Source organism: Lathamus discolor, chromosome 4 (assembly GCF_037157495.1).
Source record: "Lathamus discolor isolate bLatDis1 chromosome 4, bLatDis1.hap1, whole genome shotgun sequence".
In the NCBI taxonomy this organism is placed as follows: Eukaryota; Metazoa; Chordata; class Aves; order Psittaciformes; family Psittacidae; genus Lathamus; species Lathamus discolor.
This window is the reverse complement of record NC_088887.1, coordinates 125684107-125711931: the sequence shown is the minus strand read 5'-3', so window position 1 is coordinate 125711931 and position 27825 is coordinate 125684107. Positions and strand designations below refer to the sequence as shown.

The following is a 27825-nucleotide window of genomic DNA, read 5'->3' as shown; positions in this document are numbered from 1 at the left end:
CCGGCAGCGGTCCCGCCTTCCGGAAGTCAGTTGTCCAATCGGAGCCGGCTCCCGTCTCAACGGTTTGACAGAGGCCGAGGTGATTGACGTCCCTTTTAGCCAATAATATCTCGAATATACCCCCGAGCTCCCGCCTCCTTGGGACGTTGACCAATGAGCGAGCGGGACACCGCCTCCGTCCCGCCCCTCAGCACTGCGGTAATATGGCTCCGTAGCGAGCGGCCCGGGCCGGTGGTGCTGCCGCCATTAACCCCTGCGCGCCCGGCGGGGAGCGGCGGCCCGCGGGGCCCATGCGCAGGCGCTGCCCGGCCGTTGCCGTGCCGTGAGGATGAACTCGGCCGCCGGCCCCGCCGCCTTACCGCCGGGCTCCGCTACCCGGGCCCTGCATGTGGAGCTGCCCTCGCAGCAGGTACGCCGGGGCCTCGGCGAGGGGACGGGCCCTGAGGTGAAGGGAGGGGGGTTCTCCCTGTGGAGAACGGGGTGCTTTTTGAGGTGCGGGGTGCTCCTTGGGGTGGTTGGTACCCGGAGGTGTGTGAGGGGTGCCCCTTCAGGTGTGGGGTGCTCTGAGGTGGAGGGGGTGCTCATTGAGGTGTGTATGTGGGGTCTCTCTGAGGTATAGGGTGCCCTGAGGTGTAGGAGAGGGTATCTCGGGTATGGACGGGGATTCTCCCTCAGGTATGGGGTGTAGGGGGTACTTCCTCAGGTGTCGGGTGCCCTAAGGTGTAGGAGAGGGTATCTCGGGTATGGAGGGGGGTACTCCTTCAGGTATGGGGTGTACGGGGTGCTCCCTCAGGTGTCGGGTGCCCTAAGGTGTAGGAGAGGGTATCTCGGGTATGGAGGGGGGTGCTCCCTCAGGTATGGGGTGTAGGGGGTACTTCTTCAGGTGTAGGGTGCCCTAAGGTGAAAGGGGAGTGCTGCCTGAGTTATGGGGTGCCTTGCGGCATAGGGTGGTCTCTCTGAGTTATGGGGTACCTTGAGGTTGAAGGAGGGGGGGCTTATCCCTAGGGTGTAGGGTGCCCTGAGGTGTAGAGGGGGGTGTCTCTCTGAGGTATTGGGTGCCCTGAAGTGAAAGAGGGTGCTCCCTAAGCTATGGGGTGCCCTCAGGTGTGTTTGGGGCACCCTTTGACTTGAAGGGGGTTTCTCCCTGGGGTTTGGAGTACCCTGAGGTGTAGGGGAGGTGCTCCCTGAGCTATAGGGTGCCCTGACGTGTGGGGTGCTCCCTTGTTGAAAGGGGAGAGGTACTCTCTGAAGCGTTAACTTGATGAAATTTAACAAGGGCAAGTGTAGAGTCTTGCATCTGGGGAAGAACAACCCCATGTACCAGTACAGGTTGGGGGGTGACCTGCTGGAAAGTAGTGAACGGGAAAGGGATCTGGGGGTCCTGGTGGATAGGAGGATGACCATGAGCCAGCAATGTGCTCTTGCGGCCAGGAAGGCAAATGGCATCTTAGGGTGCATTAGAAAGGGAGTGGTTAGTAGGTCAAGAGAGGTTCTCCTCCCCCTCTACTCAGCCTTGGTGAGGCCGCATCTGGAATATTGCGTCCAGTTCTGGGCCCCTCTGTTCAAGAAGGACAGGGAATTGCTTGAAGGAGTCCAGCGCAGAGCCACAAAGATGATTAAGGGAGTGGAACATCTCCCTTATGAGGAGAGGCTGAGGGAGCTGGGTCTCTTTAGCTTGGAGAAGAGGAGACTGAGGGGTGACCTCATCAATGTTTACAAATATGTAAAGGGTAGGTGTCAGGATGATGGAGCTAGGCTTTTTTCAGTGATATCCAGTGATAGGACAAGGGGCAATGGGTGTAAACTGGAGCATAGGAAGTTCCACGTTAACATCAGGAAGAACTTCTTTACTGTAAGAGTGACAGAGCACTGGAACAGGTTGCCCAGGGGGGTTGTGGAGTCTCCTACACTGGAGATATTCAAGGCCCGCCTGGACAAGTTCCTGTGTGATGTACTGTAGGTTACCCTGCTCTTGCAGGGGGGTTGGACTAGATGATCTTTTTAGGTCCCTTCCAACCCTTGGGATTCTGTGATTCTGTGATTCTGTGAGGGGAGTTCCCCTGCGCTGATAGAAGGAGGGTCCATGGGGCAGGAGGTTTTGAGCACCCATCTCTTGGGCTGGTAGGAAGGTGATGGGGGAGCTCCCGTTTGCATGGGGCAGGGTCTGTGCCCCTTTTCTGCCTGTATTGAGAGTTGAGAGGGGGTCTGCTCTCCCTGAGAGGCTGCTCTGTGCCCATGGTGGTGCTGGGTGCAACTGAAGCTGGGAGCTGCAGCATAGATAACACCCGGATAACCTGGGTTTAAGCTGATGAGGCGGGAGCAGCTGGGCTGCCTTCTCCTTTCCTGCACTGGCTCTTAACCAGGTAGGGGGGGTAAGCATGGATGCAGCATTCAGTGCATTGTGGAAAGTGATGAAACGTCCCCTCCCCATCACATCCTTCCTTCAGCTAACTTTGTTTTTCCTGTTCGCTGAGAGTTGGCTTTTGGTTTACTGGGCAGACGTCCCATGTTTTAATTTTGGATAGGGTTGGGAGCAAGGTTAAGTGAGGAAGTCGAGGCTCTGCGTGAGGGTTTAGCAATCTCTATCAGCCTAAGTCTGTGCCCTTTCCCCTCTTGCATGTAGGGACTTTTATTGCATGGGAGCTTAAGTGGTTGTGGTGGAAAGGGGGATAATTCCTTAGGAAAAGCTTCTTTTTCTGTAGAAACAGTGTAAGATGTGACTCTGCTTGAAGCTGTGGTTCATTGCCTCTGTGCAATCGATGCTATTAAGGAGACACTGACTTGAGCTAAGTGTTACAAGGTGTGAAAATGAAGAATTACTAGAGGAAAAATCAATAGATACTAACTTGAAATGAAGATACAACTGCTCCAGTGCTAAACATGATTTACCATGCATCCAAAAAGAGCAAATAGAGATGACTTTTGGCCACTGGAACTCTGCAAGTATTGATCCTAATTTGACAGCATGCATTCACTTTAAAATGTGGGTCTGTTCTATGTTAATGCACACAAACATGACTGCTGCTTTGGATGGACTTTACAGGGAGCAGTTCAGGGGATCAAGTATGGCTTTTTCCCTGCTGAATTCTTGCTTTTATTCTTTCCCAGGCTTGTGCAAGAACCAAGTGAATGCTACAGGGAGAGGAGCTTCAGTTATTAGTCATTGGGCTCCATTTGTGAAAGTGAGACCAAAACACAGCCTTTTTATTTTCTTTCCTAGGACCAGAAACTTTTGTAGGAGCAGAAACTGAATCAGCAATTATAGGATGTTCCAGCCTAGTAAATACTTAGTTAAAGCTGTGTCGAATGCTTCTATGTGTGCTGCAGAGATGTTAATTGTAGCAAGTGGAAGGCTGTGACAGTCTGAGGTATTGCTTTGCTGTGTGCTCTGCAAATACAAGGAGCCCACGTGCTGAGGTGTCTGTGTCAGTGCTTGCAATCAAATCAAGCAGCTCCAAAATTACAGTTGAAGATGGTGGTAACAAATCATCCTCTTTCACTGTATTGTCTGGGCTTAAAAGTCTGTTACTGAGTTGCAAGATACCTCAAAGGGGGAATCACCCTGGAGGTGTTTCACTGCAGAATGGTGGAAAAGAATGGAAAAGTCATTCCAGTCTGTACCACTTCGATAATGCAACGATCTGGCTGATGAGCTTGGTGCTATGTAACACAAGGGGATTGTTTGCTACCTGCCAGCACAGAAATCAGCTCAGTGCTTTGTTTCAGGAAGCAGTTTTCTCTAGAACACCCAGTGCTGCATTTCTTGACAATAAGAATGAGAGTAAAAATGGTCTGAGTCATGGCTGTAAAACTTCTAAAAGACCGAGTTCTCAATGTGGGCTTAGGGTGAGGGCTTGTAATGACTAAAGGGACTTGTTAAAGACTGAGGTATTGAGGGTATTATTTGTGTTTAGTCTGGATTTAATAGTGCAAGTGAAATTCACATTGATTAGAAGGCAAAGCTCAGGAGTGAAAAGTCATGTGCAAACCCTTTTGCTTGTGTCTGACTAACCTATTTTTTAACTTACTCCTTGGTGACTAGATGACCTGGCCTAAGAATTCATTTTGCTGTTGTCCTCTACATTTAAAATGGGAGAAATAGAGGATATGGCTGTAAAGAAATGGATCTAGTTAAGCATAGAATTCAAATTTGTATCCCTAATTGTGCCAGGATGCAGATTTCCTTTGCTGAAAGAGTGAGTCTAACAGAACTGAAATAATTACACTTAAAGGGAGAGATGGATTCTTTAGCGTGATCTCCTTCTAGGTGCTTGATGCAAGGCCAGGATTGCCATGATAACTTATGGATTTCTAACTGCTCAAACCTGTCACCATAAGCAGGACAAAGCAATGGAGATTGACAGAGCCAAACCTTTCACGCCCTTCTATTCTAGATAGAAGGAGTTAGCCAAAAAATGCAGTCTTAACATTGATACAGTCATGCTGCAGTCAAATGATCTGTTGAATGTTACTGTGCCAACTGCTGACCAAAACAGATGTCATGTGTGGTTGTCTAGAGGCAGGAAAGCACATCTTCATGGACCTTGGAGCACTGCCTCAGCACTTCAAGCTTTTCTTTTATGCTGAAGCTGATAAGCTTCTAATAGTAATTCCAACACTGGAGAGAATGAGGCTCTTAATGAACTGGGAGACAGTGTTTGAAGACCCACAAGCTTGAACATGTAACTGTTGTACAAACAACTTCACTGATGCACAGTCTGATGAGTGATTAGGGAGCAGTGAAGAAGAAAAAGAGCCATCAGGTCGAGGAAGGGGATTCTCCCCCTCTGCTGCGCTCTGGGGAGAACCCCACCCGTGCGCCTGATCAAGCCCTGGGGCAGCAGCACAAGAGGGATGTGGAGCTGTTGGAGCAAGGCCAGAGGAGGCCATGGAGCTGCTGCGAGGGCTGGAGCAGCTCTGCTCTGGAGCCAGGCTGAGAGAGCTGGGCTGGGGCAGCCTGGACAAGAGAAGGCTCCTGAAGGGGAGACCTGAGAGCAGCTCCAGTGCCTAAAGGGGCTGCAGGAGAGCTGGAGGGGGGCGCTTTGGACAAGGCCCTGTAGGGAAGAGGAGTGGCTTTAACCTGCCAGAGGGGAGATTGAGATAAGTTCTTAGGAAGTGGTTTCATTTAGTGTTAAATGCTCCATCCCTGGCAGTGTTCAAGGCCAGGTTGGACACAGGGGCTTGGAGCGAGCTGCTCCAGTGGAAGGGGTCCCTGCCCGTGGCAGGGGTTGGAACTGGATGAGTGTCAAGGTCCCTTCCAACGCAAACCATTCTGTGATTGTATGACTATAGAAGTGAAGATTCTGTGCATTCTGTAAAATGTACAAAAAATCATGCAGGGGGGTTGGAACTTGATGATCGGAAGGTTCTTTCCAACCCTAACTATTCTATGATTCTGTGACTCCATTCATTTAAAGAAATTCTATCTATTAAACATATAACAATCTTTGAGCTCTTTGCATTTTAGTAATACCATGAGCTTAACATCCCTGCTTCAGAAACTGGCATTGCTGCCCTGTTTGATCCCAGGATGCGAAGGAATGCTCATGAGTCAAGTGAAAGCAAAAGATGTTTTTCCTTTTGAAAGTACTTCTGGAACAAGCTTCCTAAAGAGAAAAAGAAGTAGTGCTTCTGAATTGTAGTACTTCTGGATTTCAGCAATAAATAAACCAATGTTTTCAGTAGCTGGAAGTGGTAATCCAGTACCTTGGATACTTGAAGTGATCCAAACAAGTAGAGGTAAAGCAACAGGAGAAGAATATGGGTGAATTACAACAAGGCTGAAATTTCATAGTTATTTGCTCTAAGAATGCAAACCACTGACATCAGAATGGGTAACATGGCAGAAATGGGTGATTTTAAGTGCTCTGGCAAATGGGTTTGTGAAGTTTTGTATGCAGAAGTGAAGAAATCTACCGTGGCTCCAGACTGCATCTGAACTGGTTTTTCATCTAAATCAGTGTGAAAAGAGCATCTTCTTGTCTGAAATAGTTCTATATGCCTATTGTTATACATTCCACTGAGTAATATGAAAACAAAGACTGACTCTTAAATATTTTACTTCCTCTTTCCTACTAAATCTGCTGGGGGAAATCAGAGTAGTGGCTGGAAAGTGTCGTAGTTGAATACTGCTTTCACTTCTTGTTGACGTGCACTGTCTTTAACCACTAAGACAGACGGAAGTGCTGCTCCAGTAAAACACCACCACATGAGTGTTGACCTGGTGATCTTCTACAATTGTGTCAATGTCTATAGAGCTTGTTAGAGGCAATTAGGAGGAAACAGTTGTTAAAGTTACTGTAAAATGGTAATTGTAGCCCAAAAGGTTGGGTGACGATCTGGGGCTCAGTTTTTTCTATCTGCACTATATAGAGAATCATAGAATAGTTAGGGTTGGAATGAACCTTAGGGATCAAGATCCAACCCCCCTGTATTTTCTTTAAGGAATGCAAGTGTGTTTCACAGACTGAGTAATCCAGGGGACTGGAGCACCTCCCGTATGAAGACAGGCTGAGGAAGTTGGGGCTGTTCAGCCTGGAGAAGAGAAGGCTGCGTGGGGACCTAATAGCAGCCTTCCAGTATCTGAAGGGGGCCTATAGGGATACTGGGGAGGAACTCTTCGTCAAGGACTGTAGTGACAGGACAAGGGGTAACGGGTTAAAACTTAAACAGGGGAAGTTTAGATTGGATCTAAGGAGGAAATTCTTTCCTGTGAGGGTGGTGAGGCACTGGAATGGGTTGCCCAGGGAGGTTGTGAGTGCTCCATCCCTGGCGGTGTTCAAGGCCAGGTTGGATGAAGCCTTGGGTGGGATGGTTTAGGGTGAGGTGTCCCTGCCCATGGCAGGGGGTTGGAACTGGATGATCTTGAGGTCCTTTCCAACCCTAACTATTCTATGAAATATTTCTATTCTATGTTTATAGTTGGAGTACTGTGTACGCACTTGGGGTATGCGCACTGTTCTGGTGTCTCCAACATAAGAAGGACATGGAGCTGTTGGAGCAAGTCCTGAGGAGGCCACAAGGATCATCAGGGGCTGGAGCAGCTCCTGTATGGAGCCAGGCTGAGAACACTGGGGCTGTTGACCCTGGAGAAGAGAAGCTGCGTGGAGACCTCAGAGCAGCTTCCAGTGTCTGCATGGGGCTACAAGGATGCTGGGGAGGGATTCTTCATCAGGAACTGTAGTAATAGGACAAGGGGTGAAATAGGGAAGATTTAGGTTGTGTATAAGGACGAAGTTCTTCCCTGTTAGGGTGCTGAGGTGCTGGCACAGGGTGCCCAGAGAAGCTGTGGCTGCCCCATCCCTGGCAGTGTTGAAGGCCAGGTTGGACACAGGGGCTTGGAGCAAGCTGCTCCAGTGGAAGGGGTCCCTGCCCGTGGCAGGGGTTGGAACTGGATGAGCTTTAAGGTCTTTTCCAACTCAAACTAGTCTGGGATTCTGTGATTAAGTCAGGCCCTGTTCAGTCAGAAAGCTGTAGTAAATCGGCTTTGATGCTTTATTCAGGAGATTTGTGGGGGGTTAGGAACTATCCTTAATTGAAGGAAGGGTTGGTAGCTGGTAACTAAAGATGCATTCCTTATGATGAGAAGGTTTCCTGTTTGCCCTTAGTTTGTCATCCAGTGACATGATAAACATTAATACGTTTCAAGATAATCAGCAAACACTGTTTGCTTGTGCAGCTTGGTGCATCCTTAAAATCAAGTGGCTCCTTAAGGTCAGAAGTGCCTTTGCTTTGATTTTGTTGATGTTTTATCCCAGAAGACCCTGGTTACTTTTTGGGTCCTTCCCTCTTAGCAGCATCTTGTTTTCTATTGCTCAACTGGTATTCTCAGTTTGTTCCTGCAGCTAATACAGACTAATTCTCTCTCACCCAAGGTGATGTTAAGAGCCTTCTTAACGCGTGAAGAAGCTTCTACAGCATGTTATTAATGAGGTGGAACTTGCACCCTGATGTTCTTTTGTCTTCCCCATGGTGTAGTTCAAATGTTGTGTCAAAGAAGCAGTTGCAGTTCTAGTCTTTCATCTTGCAAGTGAGTAAATATTTATTTAGACCAACTCAAAGGAAAACCTCCTTTAAGGAAAGATGGTATTTCTAAAAGGTCTTGGTTTAGGATGGAAAGACGGTCTATCTTGTTCCTTGTTACTCGTATCCTATCTAAACACCCTGCAAGAGGAGCTTCGTCTGTCAAAACAGTTCAGATTTTCTTAACCCCAGTTTAGAGCAAGTTCTTTTAGGGTGTGCTGACAGTTTTTATTCTTCAGGGTTGTGGTGGCTGCCAGCTCTTGGTGTGTCCCTCTTGATGTTGTAGTGACCATAACCAAACACAGCTGTTGAAACAACGCACACTGTTTCATTTGCCTTGGTCCCTGCATGGGCTTATGACTTGGCTTTTAAACCCTTTCTGCTAACACTGCACTGAAGTGCAGTCTGTATTGTGAGTCTTTCAAAAGCTATCCTGTTTGTATCCTGTCTCTGTACCTGTTGTATCTTACATTTTAAATAACAGGCTCTTTCAGTCTTTCTGCAGCATTGACTACACATTTTGGATGTGGAAAAAAGGGTGAGGATGCAGAAATTAAGTGAAGAGTGTGGACACTGTGGGCTTGTATTGAAGATCCCTTTTGGTCTTGGTTGTCCTGTTGTTTCTGAGCTGTAAAAACAGCAGTGTAGATATTCTGTGTCATTATGGTGTACAAAGAGATGGTTTCTTGTCCCTGCTGAACAGTTACCAGCTCTTAACTACTGCTTAAGAGCAATGATGTAGAGTTCCGAGTTACTTCCTGGTATAAATTCAGTTACTTAATGAGGAAAGAGTTTAGGGGGCTAGGTAGTAAGAGATGTGAGGAAAGATGGACTAAAGGATGTAGCTACATTTAGGAGTAGTATATATGTATGTCTCCATTTTAGTTTCTTCATTTATATAATTAGTAATCTGAATTATTTCCTTGATTTAAGGAGCAGGTTGTGCCGTAGGCTGACATGGTTTTAGCTGTAGCATCAACTTCACACATTGCATTCTTCAGCTCTGGGTTGAGCTCATGAAGGCTGCTTTGCATTCAAGTAGCTAGGGAATAATTATACTTCTGCATAGGCCATGTCAAATGTGGAGATGTTCCTTATTCTTCCTCTTTCACTTTCTCCCTACATGAATTAGGGAAGACTCGATGCTTTTCAGACAACATCTTCCATTTGCTGACTGTCCTTGTTGAACCTCTCAGTGCAGTAAGTTGTGTAAGTAAGCAGGAGTATGGATGTCTGGAGCCCAAGTATGATGAGGAACGGCTGAGGGACCCTGGGGGGTTCAGTCTGGAGAGAGAAGGCTCAGGGGGCACCTGATGGCTCCCTACAAGTGCCTGCCAGGAGGATGGAGCCAGGAGGGGCTGGGCTCTGCTCCCAAGGAACAAGGGATGGGACAAGAGGAACCGGCCTCAAGCTGCCCCAGGGCAGGTTTAGATGGAGCTGAGGAACAATTCCTGCCCCAGAGGGTGCTCAGGCATTGGAACAGGCTGCCCAGGGCAGGGCTGGAATCACTGTCCCTTGTGAAAGCTTCTATTCAGCTTCTCTTCTCCAGGCTGAACAGCCCCAGTTTTCTCAGCCTGTCTTCATATGGGAGGTGCTTCATCCCCCTTATGAAGACATAGTCTCTGGACATCACCTCTGCTTTTCAGAATGCTGCTTCCTGGCTGTTTCAATGGAGACTATTCATAAATACTTTTCAGGTCAGGATCAGCTCTGACCTCTTCACAAACGGGTACATATTCTGGTTTTACCTGGCTTTCACACTAGTTTCCTAGCCTGCTTCTTTATGACCCACAATAGCTCTGGAAGAATTTAAGCAAAATCCTTCCAACTATTTCAGCATTAAATCAGGGTGCAAAGATTAGTTACCGACAGAGACATTACTACAACAAACCTGCTTGTTTCAAACTTAACAGAACTGGCCTGCAAGATCTGCTCTTGGGGTCTCTATGTATTTGTTGTAAGTCACAGAGAAACACGAGGTTCTGCATGTCAGGCTTGAGGGGTTGTGGATTTTTCTCTGTTATTAAAAGCTCTAGTTAAAAACCCAGAAGCTTTGGCAAAATGTGAAATGTATTAGGCCAAAGTGAGCATTTTATTAAAGCAAGTAGGGATAAGGTCAAGGGGAATGGCTTTAACCTGCCAGAGGAGAGGCTGAGATGAGCTCTTAGGCAGCTCTTCCCTGTGAGGGTGCTGAGGCGCTGGCACAGGGTGCCCAGAGAAGCTGTGGCTGCCCCATCCCTGGCAGTGCTCAAGGCCAGGTTGGACACAGGGGCTTGGAGCAAGCTGCTCCAGTGGAAGGGGTCCCTGCCCATGGCAGGGGTTGGAACTGGATGAGTGTTGAGGTCCCTTCCAATGCAAACCAGTCTGGGATTCTATGATATTAATAACCTGAGCTGCACAACTCCTTGGGTCTGAGCTGCTCGCTCAGTGCGATAGATCAACAGTGAAGATGGGGAAAATGGTGCTTGGCTGAGTTCTCATCCAGTTGGGTTTCCTTACATTACGATTTCTTTCCCAGGGTCATCATCTTGTAAGAGAATAACAAAGTGGTTGAGACAGAAGAGAAGTCAGAACTCCCTGTGCTTGATTTGGTGCCCATTAGATGACCTTGAAGAAATCATTAGGAAATTCCATGGATACTTTAGGCTGTTGGAGGTAGTCACTGTTCTCTTGTGGTTTCACGAACAGGCCAGACCTTGTGCTAACAGCAGCACACTTCTCTTTCTTGTTTTGACTTATTACCTCTTCTTCTGTTTCTTCCTTCCCCCTTTCATCTCTGCAGTGATTCTTATTATTGGTACCACATTGTTAGACAAACAAACCCAGTGAATACATTGTTATCCAAGTTCCTCAGAGCTGGGAGGAAGCAAAGAGTGGTGTTTGGATCAGTTGAAGCCACCAAGAAACCTCAGTCTGTCTGCTTTGTCCTGCTTTTGTGCTGGGCACACCTGTGTAGATACAGTGCGAGAAATCAGAGGAACTTTCACAAGTTCAAACTAACTGCTTTTTTGCCAGCTTTTCCTTAGTTTAATTCTCCGACCCTCACTGTGAGACAGCAGAAATGCACCAGAAAACATTGTGTGGAAACAAGTGTCTGATGCAGAAGGTGGTGTTTTTGGCAGAGGTAGTGAAAGACTGGGCTATCTTCCTGTTGAGGGAACTAAAGCATGAAGGGAGCAGGCAGCTTCTGTCTTTTACAGTCTGCCAGGTCTTCTGAGGTTTAGAGTTCTGGGATCATTGAATGAAAAAGCAAAGTATTAACAAGGTTGTCAAACAAAATACTTCATTCTGCATCAGTCTGACTTGTGTATGGCCTGTGGTAAATCTGGAGATGTTCCCAGGAATACATGGTATGGGAACAGTAAGATACATCAAACAAGATCTTCAGAATGATGTAGCGATAGGACAAGAAGTGATGGGTTCAAACTGAAACAAGGGAAGTTCAGGTTGGAGATAAGTAAGAAGTTCTTTACTGTGAGGGTGCTGAGGTGCTGGCACAGGGTGCTCAAACAGGTGGTAAATGCTCCATCCCTGGTATTGTTTAAGACCAGGTTGGACAGAGCCTCGAGTGACATGGTCTAGTGTGAGGTGTCCCTGCCCATGGCAGGGGGTTGGAACTGAATGATCTTACACGGTCCTTTCTGACCCAAACCATTCTGTGAGTCTGTGAAAACCATGTACTTTTCTTGAATAAGAGACCCTTGACTTCTGGAAGAATCTCAGCACATATTTCACATTCCTTGTCCCTACAGGCCTTCAGACAGAAGCCCCTCTCCAGGTTTTCTGTAGCCCCTTTAGGCACTGGGAGCTGCTCTGACATCTCCTCTTGAGGAGCCTTCTCTTCTCCAGCCCGGCTGTCTCAGCCTGGCTGCAAAGTAGAGCTGCTCCAGTCAGGCCTGTTTGACTTTGGCTGCTCCTCTGTCTCTCTTGCATCAGCACAGCTGCTTCTACAGCCACATTGGGAACCACATTGAGGAACTGCTCTCGTGAAAGCAACCCAGCAGAAGGGCTGTGGTGAGTTTTCATCCAGCTCAGTTCCCCAGTGTGATTCATGGAGCAGCTGCACAAATGCTCCCTTATGGTGGTACAAATAACTTGCAGTTATTTGCAGTGGTGCAAGTAGGCAATGGGGGTTGTCAGCAGGGAATTTGGCTGATGCTGGTGAGACCTGAATTACAGCATCGTGGAAGTTTTGTGCGTTCCAACATCTTGACCAAAACTGATAGGAAATACCCTTATAATTACCCTTAATAAGGGTTTGAAAATGCCCTTAAATAATACTTAGTTTGTCACAGAGCAGCTGTAAGTCCTTGATGAAGTATTTTAGAGCCTATTTGAATTGTCTTTTGGGTATGTCTTTAGCTGATGGTGTCCTGGCTAAAGCTGATTATCTTTGGTCAGGAGAGGTCAATGACAGAGGTTAACTGAATGCAGCCTCTGTAGAGTTCTGAGGAGATCTGAATACTGCAATATAATATCAAGACAGCAAAGGGAGGTTTATTTTCAGGATCCAAGTCTCTCTGTTGTCATGACCTCATAGTAAAGAATGTGAACAAGAGAATTGTCCGTTAACTGGAAACCTATTCCCCATCAGCTGGGCTAAATGGACAAGTAGTGGGACGGAAGGGAGGAGGAGAGGGATGACTAAGCTGGAGATTTAAATAGACATTCACTACCTGCTGCATGCTGAGTCCTGAACTGTGCTGTGGTCTCACAGCCCTGAATGTACCATTCCTCTTCCAGCTGCTTTGGGAGAACTGACACTTCTGAATTCAGGATCAATTCTGGACTTTGAAGGGTGCAAAGATGTCACAAACCGTGGAGACATGGACCCACATCTTTTCCAGAGGTGCAGGTGTTGGTTATAACACTAAAGCTTTTTCCAAACCTGATTGCATGTAGTGAAAGACAAGAAAATGTTTGGCTTTGCTTGGGGGCTACTGATTGTCCTTAAACCAGGCACACAATTAGTTTGCAGTCCAAAGAAGACGTGGGGAAGGCTGCTCTCTTTGTTAGATGCTGTGTGGGTTGCTTTTAGGTTGTAAAGGATTTAATGTGTATATATACATATATATATATATGTATGTGAGCATGGTAGAGGATTGGTCTGTGTGCTACACAAGTTAATTAAAGGAGAGAGATGGCACATAACACTTGTATCATTTTTTATAGAGTGCAATGTATGTTCAAAGCCATTTCTTAAGGAGTGTTTAGGTTCCTTATAAAAATGGCCAGTGAAACTACACAGCTTTAAAGTTAGATTTGAGGTCATGTACAAGATCCATATAGTTTTTTTTTAAGTGAAGCTTAATCTTTCTGTTGACAATCTTGATAGCAATCTCTAACAAAACAACACCATGTAGTTGAGCAGTGAAGCAACTTAGAAGTTTGTGGGTCATTTTGTGTGGGTTTGTTTTTCAGAATCCCAGCCTGGTTTGTGTTGGAAGGGACCTTAAAGCTCATCCAGCTCCAAACCCTACCATGGGCAGGGACACCTTCCACTGGAGCAGCTTGCTCCAAGCCCCTGTGTCCAACCTGGCCTTGAGCACTGCCAGGGATGGGGCAGCCACAGCTTCTCTGGGCACCCTGTGCCAGCGCCTCAGCACCCTCACAGGGAAGAGCTTCTGCCTAAGAGCTCAGCTCAGTCTCCCCTCGGGCAGGTTCAAGCCATTCCCCTTGGCCTGGCCCTACAGGCCCTTGTCCCAAGCCCCTCTCCAGCTTTCCTGCAGCCCCTTTAGGCACTGGAGCTGCTCTCAGGTCTCCCCTTCAGGAGCCTTCTCTTGTCCAGGCTGCCCCAGCCCAGCTCTCTCAGCCTGGCTCCAGAGCAGAGCTGCTCCAGCCCTCGCAGCAGCTCCATGGCCTCCTCTGGCTTCTCTCCAACAGCTCCACGTCCCTCTTGTGCTGCTGCCCCAGAGCTGGATCAGGGCTGCAGGGGGGGTCTCCCCAGAGCACAGCAGAGGGGCAGGATCCCCTCCCTGAGCTGCTGCTCATGCTCTGGGAGTGCAGCCCAGCACACGGTGAGGTGGGGGGGTGCGGTTCTGGGCTCAAGCGCTCTCTGAAGCCGGGTCATGGGGAGCTTCTCCTGACCCAACACCCCAAGTCCTTCTCCTCAGGCTGCTCCATCCAGTCTCCCCCAGCCTGTGTTTGTGCTGGGATTGCCCCAACCCAGGGGCAGGACCTTGCCCTTGGCCTTGTTGAGCTACATGATGTTGTGGAATCATAGAATAGTTTGGCTTGGGAAGGACCTTAAGATCATCTGGTTTCAACCCCCCTGCCATGGGCAGGGACACCTCACACTAAACCATCCCACCCAAGGCTCTGTCCAACCTGGCCTTGAACAATCCCACCTCTCCAGTGTGTCTAGTTCCCTCTGGATCTCGTCCCTTCCCTTGGGTATGTTTTTAATCTTGTGTGTTTATCCTGGAGTTATGTGGTCATCCCAGCTCAGCTGTGTTTTTAGTGTAAGTCAGCCTTTGCAGGAATGAAACTGGTGGTTTTGAATCTGTCACATGAACAGAAATGTAATATTCCTCTTAAACATTTCCAGGAAGAAAAAGTAAGACATCACTGAAGTGATACCAAGTGATATAAAATATCATTGTAACCGTTATTCTAATACAGGTGATAGCCTTTTAACTCTCATAAATGCCTTTTAGGACAAGCTGCAAACAGAAAAGTTGCCTTTTGGTTTCAAAAGCATTTTAAATCCTCTTTTGGCGAGTGTGTTCCTTTGAAGGTGGATCCAGACTTAGAAGCTTTCGGGAAGCACCAGTATCCTGTAAAATGAACTCTGTGGTCAAAGGATGCACTAACCCGGTTGTTTGAGGCTTGTAGGTGGTTTGTGGTGATCCAGAAAGGATAAGTAGCCACTTGTCAACATCCTTGTGGTGGATGAGTGAGAGTAGATTGAGAGATTCATTGGGAGAATGTGATAGTGAAGGATTTGGGGAGAACTTTATATGTGTGAAAGGGTGGTTTGCTGAGTGTTAGGTTCATGACAGTCTGTTTTAAGCTTGCATGGGTTTTCAGAGTTAAAATAAGAAGCACAGCTAAGAAATGAGTTAAGAATGACTGGAGAGTCTGTGTTAACTTGTTAAAACTTAACAATGAATTTGTAATCATAGAATGGTTGGGTTGGAAATGACCTTAAGATCCTCCAGTTTCAACCCCTTGCCATGGGCAGGGACACCTCACACTAGACCATATCGCCCAAGCCCCTGTGTCTAACCTGTCCTTGAACACTGCCAGGGATGGGGCAGCCACAGCTTCTCTGGGCACCCTGTGCCAGCGCCTCAGCACCCTCACAGGGAAGAGCTTCTGCCTTATCCATAACCTGAACTTCCCCTGTTTCAGTTTGAACCCATCACCCCTTGTCCTGTCACTGCAGTCCCTGATGAAGAGTCCCTCCCCAGCATCCTTGTAGCCCCCTTCAGACACTGGAAGCTGCTCTGAGGTCACCACGCAGCTTCTCTACTCCAGGCTGAACAGCCCCAATGTTCTCAGCCTGTCTTCATATGGGAGGTGCTCCAGTCCCCTGCTTATCCTTGTGGCTTCCTCTGGACTTGCTCCAACAGCTCCATGTCCTTATGCTGAGGACCCCAGAACTGCACACAGTGCTGCAGGTGGGGTCTCATGAGAGCAGAGGGGCAGGATCACCTCCTTCGACCTGCTGCTCATGTTCAGTATTTGTCAAAGTTAAGCATGTTGTGTGCTTTGAGCCATAGCTGTTGGGAACTTGGAGGGAGAAAGGGGGATGAAGAGAGCTTGACACAATCTGACGGTTTTCATTCAAGATACAGTATTGTAGCAAACTAGCATAATGCTGAAATCACTTAGACTAAAGATTTTAGTGCCATATTCAAGTGTATTCTCTCCAAAAGGAAAGGACTTTGTTACCTGAGCAGATGGTAGCTGACAGATATCGCAACTTTCACTGTGCCCTTCATATTACCTGAAAATCTGGATATGACTTTCTGATAGGATTCTATGGTACGTTTTATTTAAGGCTGTGGTAGCAGTTTCCAGGATTACTGTGAATTCAGGAAGCTTTATCCAGCTCTGGGTTCAGTGTTGGTTTATGCTGGAGCTCTTTGCTAGCACTTGTTGAACCTAGCTTTACCTTGGAAGTGTTTCCAATGTGATGATGCAGAATACCTGGGTGGTGCTGCTGCTGTTTGAAGCTCAGTGTCTCACATACTTGAAACTGCTGGATTAGTTGGGGTGATTTAGACATGAAGAACAGAAAGCAGGTACAGGATACAAGTGTGAGTAGTAGATCAGTGTTGCTTTATCTGAGCTCATAGGTGCTGGTTGCTGCTTGTCCAGACAGTTTCAGAGAATCATAGAATGGTTTGTATTGGATAGGACCTTAAGATCATCCAGTTTCAACCTCCTGCTATGGCCAGGGATACCTTCCACTGCTATAAGCCCCTTCCAGAGTTCTTGATCTGTTTTGTTTTGCTCATTTTCAGCGCCGGCTTCGCCACCTTCGGAATATCGCTGCCCGCAACATTATCAACAAGAATGGGTATCGCCTCTTGGATACATACTTCACTCTTCACTTGTGTGATAACACCAAGATATACAAAGGTAAGCCAGATTTTCACTGGTTAATCCTTGGGTTCCTATGATCCAGATTCTCTTCCCTTTTATTGCCTTGACAACCTGCTGCCATATTCACATCACTTATACTAACAGTGGAGAAGAGCTCTTTAGTTTCCTGAGCTTCCTAAAAGCTTTCAGTTGGCAGCCAAGGAAGCAAAACAGATGATGCATTTAGTAGAGTCTTAAATTAGCTTATTATTTTTCTTTGCTCCTCTCCCCTCACTGACAATTTAGGAAACTTGGGAACTTCCAAGAGCACAGAACAGTTAAAGCCTTTGGAGCCTTAGTTGCTTTGTGGGGGGAGAGTGTCCTGCTCTTTGCTCAGTTACTTTACAGAGCAGAAACCAGCACTCATGTTATCAAAGTTTTCCAAAAATAGACTTGTCAGCCAATGACATGAAGCATCCAGGCATCTGTTCTGCTTTTGATAGCTGTGTTTGAGTGTTGGATCTCATTCCCCTTTAATGCTTTGCTTTCCACTACAGTTCTTGACTGTAGAGAGATGCTATTAAAACTATATTTTTAACCTCCTTTTTGATATGCTCAACAGTTGAAGGTGAATTTTGGTTTTCTCCTAATCTTTATTTTCAGCTAGTGTAATTGATCCTTGCTTTTCTCCAAGGCTTTAGAAGGATAAGGATATATAACGTGAGGTTGCAGCCTGGACTTCTTGGTTGGTTGGCTGAACCTCTAACTGATCGCTACTTCTACAGCCTCTCATGTAAGGGACTGTCCTGCATTCCATCAAAACTTTAGTCTGTTGGAGTCCAAGGATAAGGGATACTGTACAAGATCTATATTACAGCCTCTAGAGCTCTCTACCTGAAGCCCCTTCAAGTTCCTTTTTGGGCTGGAAAAGCCAAGGTCCCTGTGTCAGCTGTTGCTTATTTCTATTTAATACAGGGTTCTTGGCACCTCTGTGGGGTAATTTGGCTCTTCACTCTCTAAGCATCTGGAACAGGTCATAGAATCATAGGATAGTTAGGGTTGGAAAGGACCTCAAGGTCCCTCATGCTCTTCAGGAAGGCAGTGCAATGAGTGCTGCACTCCTCCAGGAAGATGTGGTGTGACAAAGAGATCACTTTGCCAATGTCATCCAAATATTGTGAAGTAGTGGGGCACCCCAGAAACCAAAACCTCAGTAAATCTTGAGAATTATCATGGGTATAAAGGTGAAATGCTAAGTTCAAATGATGATGTCTAATAGTGAAATGTGAATGAATCATAGAATAGTTAGGGTTGGAAAGGACCTTAAGATCATCCAGTTCCAACCCCCCTGCCATGGGCAGGGACACCTCACACTAAACCATGGCACCCAAGGCTCTGTCCAACCTGGCCTTGAACACTGCCAGGGATGGAGCACTCACAACCTCCCTGGGCAACCCATTCCAGTGCCTCAGCACCCTCACAGGAAAGAATTTCCTCCTTGTATCCAATGTAAACTTCCCCTGTTTCAGTTTTAACCCATCACCCCTTGTCCTATCACTGCAGTCCCTGATGAAGAGTCCCTCCCCAGCACCCTTGTGGCCCCGTGCAGACACTGGAAGCTGCTCTGAGGTCTCCACGCAGCTTCTCTTCTCCAGGCTCAACAGCCCCAGTGTTCTCAGCCTGGCTCCATACAGGAGCTGCTCCAGCCCCTGATGATCCTTGTGGCCTCCTCTGGACTTGTTCCAACAGCTCCATGTCCTTCTTATGTTGGAGACACCAGAACTGCACACACTGTTCCAAGGGAGGTCTCGCTCTAGTTCGAAGCATGCCTGTACTTCCAAGTCTTCCTCATGAAGCTACTCCTGACAAACTAGACCCACTAGCATTTGTCTTACATGAGTGTTATTTATTTTAGTCTTTTCTGTTCTATATCAATGTTTAAACTAATCTAAAGGTGTTTTTTTACTCATTTTTTTCTTTAGAGTTTTATAAGAGTGAGGTGATCAAGAATTCTCTGGTAAGTTACTTTAATATTGAAACCTTTCCTTTGAAAAACTATGTATTTACTGCAGGAGATTGATTTCTCTGCTGAACACCAGCACTGTTAAATGTGTATTTGCACTCCAGTTCTGGTTGGAGTATGCCATTCTCCTTTTCAGGTCGTTCTCACAGGGGTTGAAATAGTGAGTTACTGACTAGTAGAAATGTGTGTTGGTTTTAAGTCTTTTCATCCTTTTGCAAGGTAGAATATTCCAAAGGCAGGGTATTTTCTTGTGAAAACTTCAAATTAAGCTTTAAAATATAAATTCAATATTAACAACACCAAATAGGTAAAATACCATTAGCTGTGTTTTTACTGGTTTAAGTCACTTCACTATCTGCGATTTGTATGTGCCATAACTCAGGTTTGTTTGCAGTTCATCTCTTTATTTGCTGTTCTTGGTTTAACATAAATAGCTGCTTTTATTTAAATATCTATTCAAGAAGCACTTGTATGTTACTTTGGGTGTACAGATTCAATAGAAGCTCAAGTTGTGCAGTGGTGTAGAAGCTAAGGCCCTGTTTGCAACACCCCAGACAAAGGGGCAGTCAAACAGTGTTGCACTGATTTCTTTGAACATCTCTCTGTTGTATAAGTGAAGGGTAAGCAGCATGTACCTGCATATATACACATGCGCATTCTTTGAATAGCTTCAAGAAAGTGAAGTTGAAAGCATCTTAGAGTTTCTGCATTTCCCATTTTGGGTCAGTGAAGGGCCCAGAACTGATCAGGTACAGCAGATGAGGGGTAGCTGTCTCTCTAGGTGTAGGATGTTGCAGATACTGGGTAAAGGAGTTTGAAAACCTGCATGAACAAGATAGAGCAGCCCATGAGCTGTAAATGCTTTGAAAAGCTCCTGAATGGAGAAGCAGCTCTCTCCATCCTCAAGCCTCATTTATGCAAGAGACAAGTTCCGTGAGACTTTAGGATTTTGAGGTCTGCCTGTTCTAAATCAGGACAAGGAATGACAAAAAGGGAATCTAACCAAAGGCAACATGAGGTGGAATGTCACAAATGTAAATGAAAGATGTCTCGAGCAAATTTCATACATTGTCTATGGATATTTATTAAAATGGTATTTCTATGCTACCAAATATCCCTTCTCCCTAGGAAAACTCCATGAATGTATTCCTTCTGCAGTACTTCATGGATGGCTTTGCTCCTCCCTTCTTTTCAGAGGCATCTGACTCTAGATTGCCTAGCATCAGTTCAGAGATGGTTGGCCTGTTCCAAGCTTCTTAAGCACTAGAAGGAAAAGCTTGTTGTATCCTGGGATAGTAGTGGGTTCCCACATTTGTTTTGGAGGAGTTACCATTTCTGGGTGTAGCAGAGGAGGGAGATGTGCATAAAAAGCTCTTCCCCATTTCTGCTGTAGGACACACTGTGATTTATGGCCTGTGGAAGTCCTAAAGTCAGTATCTGTCTCCTGGCTCTTGTAGTGCTGGATTGACTTGGTTGCATCTTGGCCAGTTACAACGGTTCCATACATCTTTAATTCTGTGTTATCAGAGATGACTGAAAGTTCTTGGAATGCTTCAAGTTTGCAAATCTGAGTTCTAGGGAAATAGATGTTAGCAGTTTAGTATGCTGGCTTTATAAAGCTTGAGATGCAAGTCTGGCCTCTTGGGATGAAGAGGAGCTCTTAGAAGCAACATTTGAGGATTGCCATCAGCATCAGTCAAGGAGGAGAAGAACGTGAACAAACATGTCAATAATGCAAACTGAATTATTGAGGAGTAGATCAGCCCTTTAAACTTCACTTTTGCAGTGTAAACTGTACTCAGAAGCTCAGTTATGACTTGGGAAGTCACTTCCACTTGTGAGGTTCCTGATTTGGTTCAACTGAATGAGTAAATTTTGAGTAAATTCTTCAACATTTCCTAATGGAAGGAAGCAGAGCCCACTCTGAGTTTCTGAAGTACTTTACAGCATGAAGCTTTTAACCCAGGGGTTCTCTGTAGTAAACAGACTAAGGAAGCAGCAGAGCCTGTTGGCTTCAGCCATGTGTGAACCTTGAAATAGGGTGTTTGTTATTCTTTTATATATATATATATATATATATATTATAGCTATAATGTTTGACATGGTCTTCACTACCTACTGCATTCTTTAGTTTGAGTTGGTTTTATCCCTCTTTACCCACAGAATCCGACATGGAGGAGTCTGGATTTTGGGATAATGCCTGATCGTCTCGATACCTCTGTCTCCTGCTTTGTTGTGAGGATTTGGGGTGGCAAGAAGGAGCACTTCCAGCTTTTGATTGAATGGAAGGTCAATCTGGATGGGTTGAAGTACTTGGGCCAGCAGGTAATGTGAAAACAGTTTATTCTCAACTCTTTACTGAAGGAAACAAGTTGTGTGGATGAACAAATACATAGAAGGCTAAGAAAGGAAATGAACACATTTGATGGGCATGTTTTAAAGTTGATTGCAGAGATTCATGCTAGGTTACCTCTGAGCTTTAAATCACGACTACTTTAAAGTAGCACTGTTGACCGAGCCTCTCAAATGGTAGTGGTTTAAATTGCAGTGCCTCGCTTCAAGGAAATGATGATGTGATTGTATGTATACTTCATAGAATCGCAGCCTGGCTTGAGTTGGAAGGGATCTTAAAGCTCATCCAGTCCCAACCCCCTGCCATGGGCAGGGACACCTTCCACTAGAGCAGCTTGCTCCAAGCCCCTGTGTCCAACCTGGCCTTGAGCACTGCCAGGGATGGGGCAGCTACAGCTTCTCTGGGCACCCTGTGCCAGCGCCTCAGCACCCTCACAGGGAAGAGCTTCTGCCTAAGAGCTCAGCTCAGTCTCCCCTCTGGGAGGCTAAAGCCATTCCCCTTGGCCTGTCCCTGCTTGCTCTTATTAAAACGTTTGTGTATATGACAGTTTTAATCCATTCACATAGCAATGACAAATCATCAAAGCTCTTCAGTCCAAGGAGTTTACTCTGAGATCTGTTTTATTCTGGGATTTGTACATAACTCATAGCCTTTTGAAAGAGGTAAAAAATGAGATGTGTTCTGAATTGTGGAGCCTGTAGTGAAAGTGGCTCAGAAAGAAACCCGTATCCCGTAAATAATAAAATCACTAAATAAATATGGTGACTTTTGAATCAAACAGGTTGTTCTGCTTCCAGTGGGTGCTTTGAAAAGTTCTTCCCTGTGAGGGTGCTGAGGCGCTGGCACAGGGTGCCCAGAGAAGCTGTGGCTGCCCCATCCCTGGCAGTGTTCAAGGCCAGACTGGATGGGGCTTGGAGCAAGCTGCTCTAGTATGAGGTGTCCCTGCCCATGGCAGGGGTTTGGAACTCAGTGATCCTAAGGTCTTTTCCAACCCAAACCATACTGTGATTCCATGATTTTGTCTGTTGTGACCAGAGAACCCTCTTTTTTAGCATCATTACTTATCATTATGTGCAAGCTAATTATTCTTAAGACTTATTTCTCTGATTAGTTTCCTGGTCTCCTTATTTTTGTCAGCTGGAAATGCAGCAATAGGAAGGATGCTCTGGCCAGTGTTTCTGATTTCAAGGTAGAATCGCTGAACACACCCAGTGACATATTAAACCTGTGAAGCAAATGCATTTTCTGTGGATAAATTCCATTTTCACTTAGTTTTCCTGTGCTTCTAGAATTGCAGGTGCTGAAAAACTGCTTTCGACAGTCAGAGCATTCCATGCTTGTGTGCTCTAGGTGCTGTGTAAAGTCATCGTTAGGTGACTGGAATGATTTTTTTTCCTTCTCTTCTTACAGATACATGCAAGAAACCCCAATGAGATTATTTTTGGTCTCAATGATGGTTACTACGGAGCTTCATTTGAGCAGAAGGTAAGGGCATCTTGTACTTCTGGCTTGTTGGTACTGCTGACAAGCTGAAATTGAACTTGAAAACTGACATTTTCACACTTAAATACACAAAAATGCTTCATTTTGAGAAGAAACACTTTTTTTGACATAACAGATAAGAACTGTTACTTTGCCTTCGTGGTGTGGACATCTGAGCTGTTTGGGAAGGCAGGGACTAGGATTTTAAGTCTAAAAACCCCTTGTTACTGGAAATAAGACTGTACTGGAAATAAAACAGTTCTTTGAAGCAGGCATTGCATTTAAGCATAGAACGTTCTGAAATGGTGTGGTTTTTAAGACTTATTTTCATGGCAAATAGAAAAGCACATGAAGTTTTAGGTATCAGTTTTAAAACCAGAGTTTGTAGCTCCTAAGTAGGAATCTATTTGCTCCATGTTGCCATGGTTTCACCCCATGGTTTTTCTTCTCCAAAGACTCCACTGGAGTATTTGTGCTTATTCAGCCAATATTGTGGCTGCAGCCACATTAATCCTATGGCAGTGCTGATTACTACATTGATGCTGAAAAAGCTTAAACTTACCTATAGCAAATAGCACAGCTGATAGGTGGTTGGGTTTTTCTTAATCCCAAATTGCCAGTGGCAGTGCTGTGGTTTAGGTAGGTTGTATAAGGAGTCCCTGGCTGGAAAGGAGATGACTGCTTGATGCACAGCTACAGTTTCTGCATTAGCCACAACCAGCAAGTCTAGTCTTGTGGGGATTTGAATGGAAGTGATGGCTTTATAGTCAGCAATGTACGGATGAGGTACTAGGAAGAAATCCTTCACTGTGAGAGTGGTGAGACACTGGAACTAGTTGCACAGAGGAGGTGTTCAGCCTGGGGAAGAGAAGGCTCCCGAAGGGGAGACCTGAGAGCAGCTCCAGTGCCTAAAGGGGCTGCAGGAAAGCTGGAGAGGGGCTTGGGACAAGGGCCTGTAGGGCCAGGCCAAGGGGAATGGCTTGAACCTGCCCGAGGGGAGACTGAGCTGAGCTCTTAGGCAGAAGCTCTTCCCTGTGAGGGTGCTGAGGCGCTGGCACAGGGTGCCCAGAGAAGCTGTGGCTGCCCCATCCCTGGCAGTGTTCTTCAAGGCCAGGTTGGACGCAGGGGCTTGGAGCAAGCTGCTCCAGTGGAAGGTGTCCCTGCCCATCGCAGGGGGTTGGATCTGGATGAACTTTAAGGTCCCTTCCAACACAAACCAGTCCGGGATTCTATGATATGGTGTCTCTGTTGCAATATGATGCATATTGCAGTGTATAGATCACACGATTATTTAGGTGGAACTTTATTTTTTGTGGGAAAGAATGGGCTGTGTGGCCTGTGGCTAATGTAGTTGTGTCAGGAGATGTTGACATGTAACTCTGCATTTCAACATGTTTGATATGAAAGCAGCTTGTTGAGGTAGGGAGTGTGCAGGGATTGTGGTACTCTGCGCCTGCATCACTTGGAAAATCAGCTGATAGATGGGATCAGCTGGCGTTAGTGCATACACTAAGATGAATGCCTGTTTTCCTTCAATCCTTAAACTTCATTACAGTGCTGCTGGTGGTTTGACCTATTTAGAATTCACTTAATCATGTAAAGAACGCGTTCTGAGTCTCTGGTGCTTCTAGGAGTTTGTGTGACTATGATATAGAAGAATTCGGTATGTGATCTTTGCAGTGTGAAGAATTGCTCTTTGTCACTGTTTCAATGCCTCTTGTGCAGAGTGTACCCTTTGGTTGCTTAAGAATGATAGAAGGTTTTTTATGTAACTTCCAGAGACTTACTCGCATCATTCACAACTGAGATTGCTTTGATCCTTTAAACGTGTTTCCACATGGATAGGGAGCAGAGCTTTATCTCAAGTCACTGAATAGGCTCTCAGATCTGAACCTGAAGAATGGCAGCATTCTGAACTTCATCCTTCACTATTTCTGTGCATGGAATGTGTGCAGTGATGGATTATAAAGGTCAGGAAACCACACTCTGTCTAGAGCACAGTGTAAGTGATAGGTCACTAACACCTTTATAGGTAAATGCTGTTATGAGCCAGACTTGAACTTGGTTTCATTACTACCATATATTGTTTCTATCTACTGCACATAAAACCATGTGAAAAGAGATTTAAGAGACATTAAATGCAACATTATTTGTTGTCCTACCAAAAGTGCATGTCACGATGGAGAAGGTTTTGGTTCTTAAATTAACATACTTTTCTTTGCCTTAAGGATCACTCAGGTACCCTGAAGAGCAGTCTTCTCCAGGTGGATCAGAACTGTGTCCGTAACTCGTACGATGTCTTCTCTTTGCTTAGGTAAGGTGTTGGAGAATATTCTGTGTAGCTCTTGGTAACTTCTTTAGCATGTGTGTAGAAAGAGCCTTTCCAAGTATAAAACCAGCTCTTCTGGACTGGAATGTGCAAAGGAGATATCCAGGTAGTGCTGATGTACCTCTGGTAGCAAGGAGGTGGGCCTTGAGTGTGTGTGTTCCTTGGCTTCTGCCGTGTGGATGCTTTAGTGCTCTGACCTGGAGCTGGTTGTGGAAGTAGGCCGTGGGCTTGCCTTGAGAATGTCAAGATCATGGAGGTTCTCTGTTGGAGGGCTCTTGCGGAAAAGCCCTTGTCCTGGTTTCAACTGGGATAGAGTTAGTTTTCTTCCTAGTAGCTGATGCAGTGCTGTGGTTTTGATTTTGGATGAGAGCAATGCTGATAACACACCCATGGTTTTGTTGTTGCTCAGTAGCACTTACCCTGATCAAGGACTCTTCATTCTCTCATGCTCTGCCAGTGAAGAGGAGCACAAGAAGCTGGGAGGGAGCAGAGACAGGACACCAGACCCAAACTAGCCAAAGGGGTATTCCATACCACAGCACTTCATGCCCGGGATAGAAACTGGGGGAGTTGGCTGGAGGTGGCTGATCACTGGGTATCTGTTAGCAGGTGCTGAGCAGTTGTGTGCAGAAGTGTATCACTTGTGTTTATGATTTATTTCTTCCTTTTGTTTTTTTTCCCTTTTCTTTATTATTATTACTATTATTATTATTATACTTTATTTTAATTATTAAACTGTTCTTATCTCAACCCATGGATTTTACATTTTCCCCCAAGTGTCCTCCCTATCTCGCTGTGGGGTTGTGGGTTGTGTGTGTGAGTGGCTGCCTGGTACTTAGTTACCACCTGAGGTTAAACCACAACAGCCCCGCTCTGTTCTCCTCAACAACATTAAAACTTAACTAAATTAGAACTGGGGTGGGGGGAGCAATTTGCCCAAACTTAACTTGGTAGAATGATGCTGCAGTTGGAATAAAATAGCTACACACCTGAATGTGTGTGTTTTGTGTCCTTTTAAATGCTGAACTTGAATTGAATTTGCCTTTTTTCTGCTTTATAACCCAGAAAATAGGCACTGCACAGTCAGGACCCAGTTACTCTAACACTTGTATGGTATAAGATCGGTATGGTGACTGGAGTTTTAGATGGTTATTTAGGTGTCAGGTGGTGAAACCCACAAAATACTAGCATAAAGGTAAATAAAAAGGCCTTTTTCAGATCTGCTTTAATGATAATAGCTCAAGAACATTATGTGTGGGGAAAATAGAGATTGTAAACACTTTTCAGTAGATGGGTCTTGAGGAGTTCAGAAGGCATTTAAAAAGCCCTGCAGAGAATGACTTGGGGGTGCTGGTCGATGAGAAAATGAACATGAGCCGGCTTCAGTGTGCGCTCGCAGCCCAGAAACCAACCGTATCCTGGGCTGCATCAAAAGGAGCGTGACCAGCAGGGCGAAGGAGGTGATCCTGCCCCTCTGCTCTTGTGAGACCTCACCTGGAGCATTGTGTGCAGTTCTGGTGTCCTCAACATAAAAAGGACATGGAACTGCTGGAACAAGTCCAGAGGAGGCCACGAGGATGATCGGGGGATGGAGCAGCTCCTGTATGGAGCCAGGCTGAGAACATTGGGGCTGTTCAGCCTGGAGAAGAGAAGCTGCGTGGAGACCTCAGAGCAGCTTCCAGTGTCTGAAGGGGGCCTATAGGGATGCTGGGGAGGGACTCTTCATCAGGGACTGTAGTGACAGGACAAGGGGTGATGGGTTCAGACTGAAACAGGGTATGTTCAGGTTGTGGATAAGGCAGAAGCTCTTCCCTATGAGGGTGCTGAGGCGCTGGCACAGGGTGCCCAGGCAAGCTGTGGCTGCCCCATCCCTGGCAGTGTTCAAGGACAGGTTAGACACAGGGGCTTGGGCGATATGGTCTAGTGTGAGGTGTCCCTGCTGTCCTGGGTTTACCAGGACACCTGGCCGTGGCAGGGGGCTTGGAACTGGATGATCTTAAGGTCGTTTCCAACCCAAACTATTCCATGATTTTAAGACAGGTTGATAACTTCAGTTCTACAGTAATAGCAGTAGACATGCTGCAGAGGAAACCCTCAAGAAGGAAGTGTTTAATATGCTTTCAAAAGTCTTTGGAAAAATACATTTGTGTTTTTGTCAGTTGCAATGAAAGTTGAATGCCTTTGGTAGTGTTAACAGTAGGTGTCACTGTTGCTTGTGAAGACGTTAACTCTAGGAGTCGTTAACTCTATATTGCTTATTCGGAAGTCCTTGTTTTATAAGCTGTCTTAAATGTGCTGTTTCTTGGTTGTGTAAAGCAGGTTTGAACCAAAAGCTGCATTCTAATGCTGTCTCCTATACTTTTAGTGCAAAACAACCTGGGGGTGCATTATAAACTTCTGGTTGTGTTCTGGCACAGTCTGTTGGAAGAGAACTCGGCTAATACCTAACATTGTCTTTATTAAATAGAATAGAATATGTGGTGGTCGTCTTGAGTACTTTACTGATGTGTTTTGGTGGGTTTCCCACATTTCCTTTGCATTTCTTTGTAGTATGAAGCACACTCACTATTACTCCAGCTGGTCATGACTTGACCAACTTGAGCCTGTCTGAGCCTGTCTAACCGTATCTAATCTGAACTGTGCTCCTTCTGAAAGTGTCTATCATAAAGCTAACAAGAAGTGAAGATGCCAGCTTTGCTAAAGCTCCCCTTGCTGGATGCCGTTTCGAAACCTCAATACTGAAGCTGAGCACTTTGTTTCGTCTTGGGAAGGTTCTTGAGAGCCCAGACATCATCTTGTACTGTTTCTAGGTGTGCTGTTGGGTGTAGCTCTTGTTCAGCCCTGCCTCTGAGCTGAGACATTCTCTTTTTGCTTTGTCCTAAAAGGAACAGGTTTTTATCTAGGCCTCACCATCAGGCCTGCTGCTGATTATGCCTCAGTGGATTCTACGTATCCTGTAGGAGTACATCTTGTATTGTCTAGTTCCATCAGAAGTTAGCAGTTATCAGCTGTGACCATTTCTAGGTGCTCTTTTTGCCTGTTTCCTTCTTAGCTAAGAAAGCTCTTCAGGAGCTGAGGCAAAGT

The 27825-nt window shown here is 45.9% G+C and overlaps 1 protein-coding gene across 4 annotated transcripts in view; it reads left to right on the top strand.

The window, feature by feature from the left end:
- Window positions 1–204: 204 nt before the first annotated feature.
- Window positions 205–27825, top strand: part of UVRAG (UV radiation resistance associated) — a 92332-nt gene continuing 64711 nt past the window's right edge. For all 4 annotated transcript variants that reach the window (XR_010612510.1, XM_065678911.1, XM_065678913.1 and 1 more), the window contains exons 1-6: window positions 205–409; window positions 16494–16611; window positions 18537–18571; window positions 20741–20902; window positions 22341–22415; window positions 24641–24726. Coding sequence is in view for 3 of the 4 variants with exons in the window: in XM_065678911.1 (XP_065534983.1) it covers window positions 329–409; window positions 16494–16611; window positions 18537–18571; window positions 20741–20902; window positions 22341–22415; window positions 24641–24726 (557 nt within the window). In the remaining variant the exon portion in view is untranslated. The remainder of the gene's footprint in view (window positions 410–16493; window positions 16612–18536; window positions 18572–20740; window positions 20903–22340; window positions 22416–24640; window positions 24727–27825) is intronic.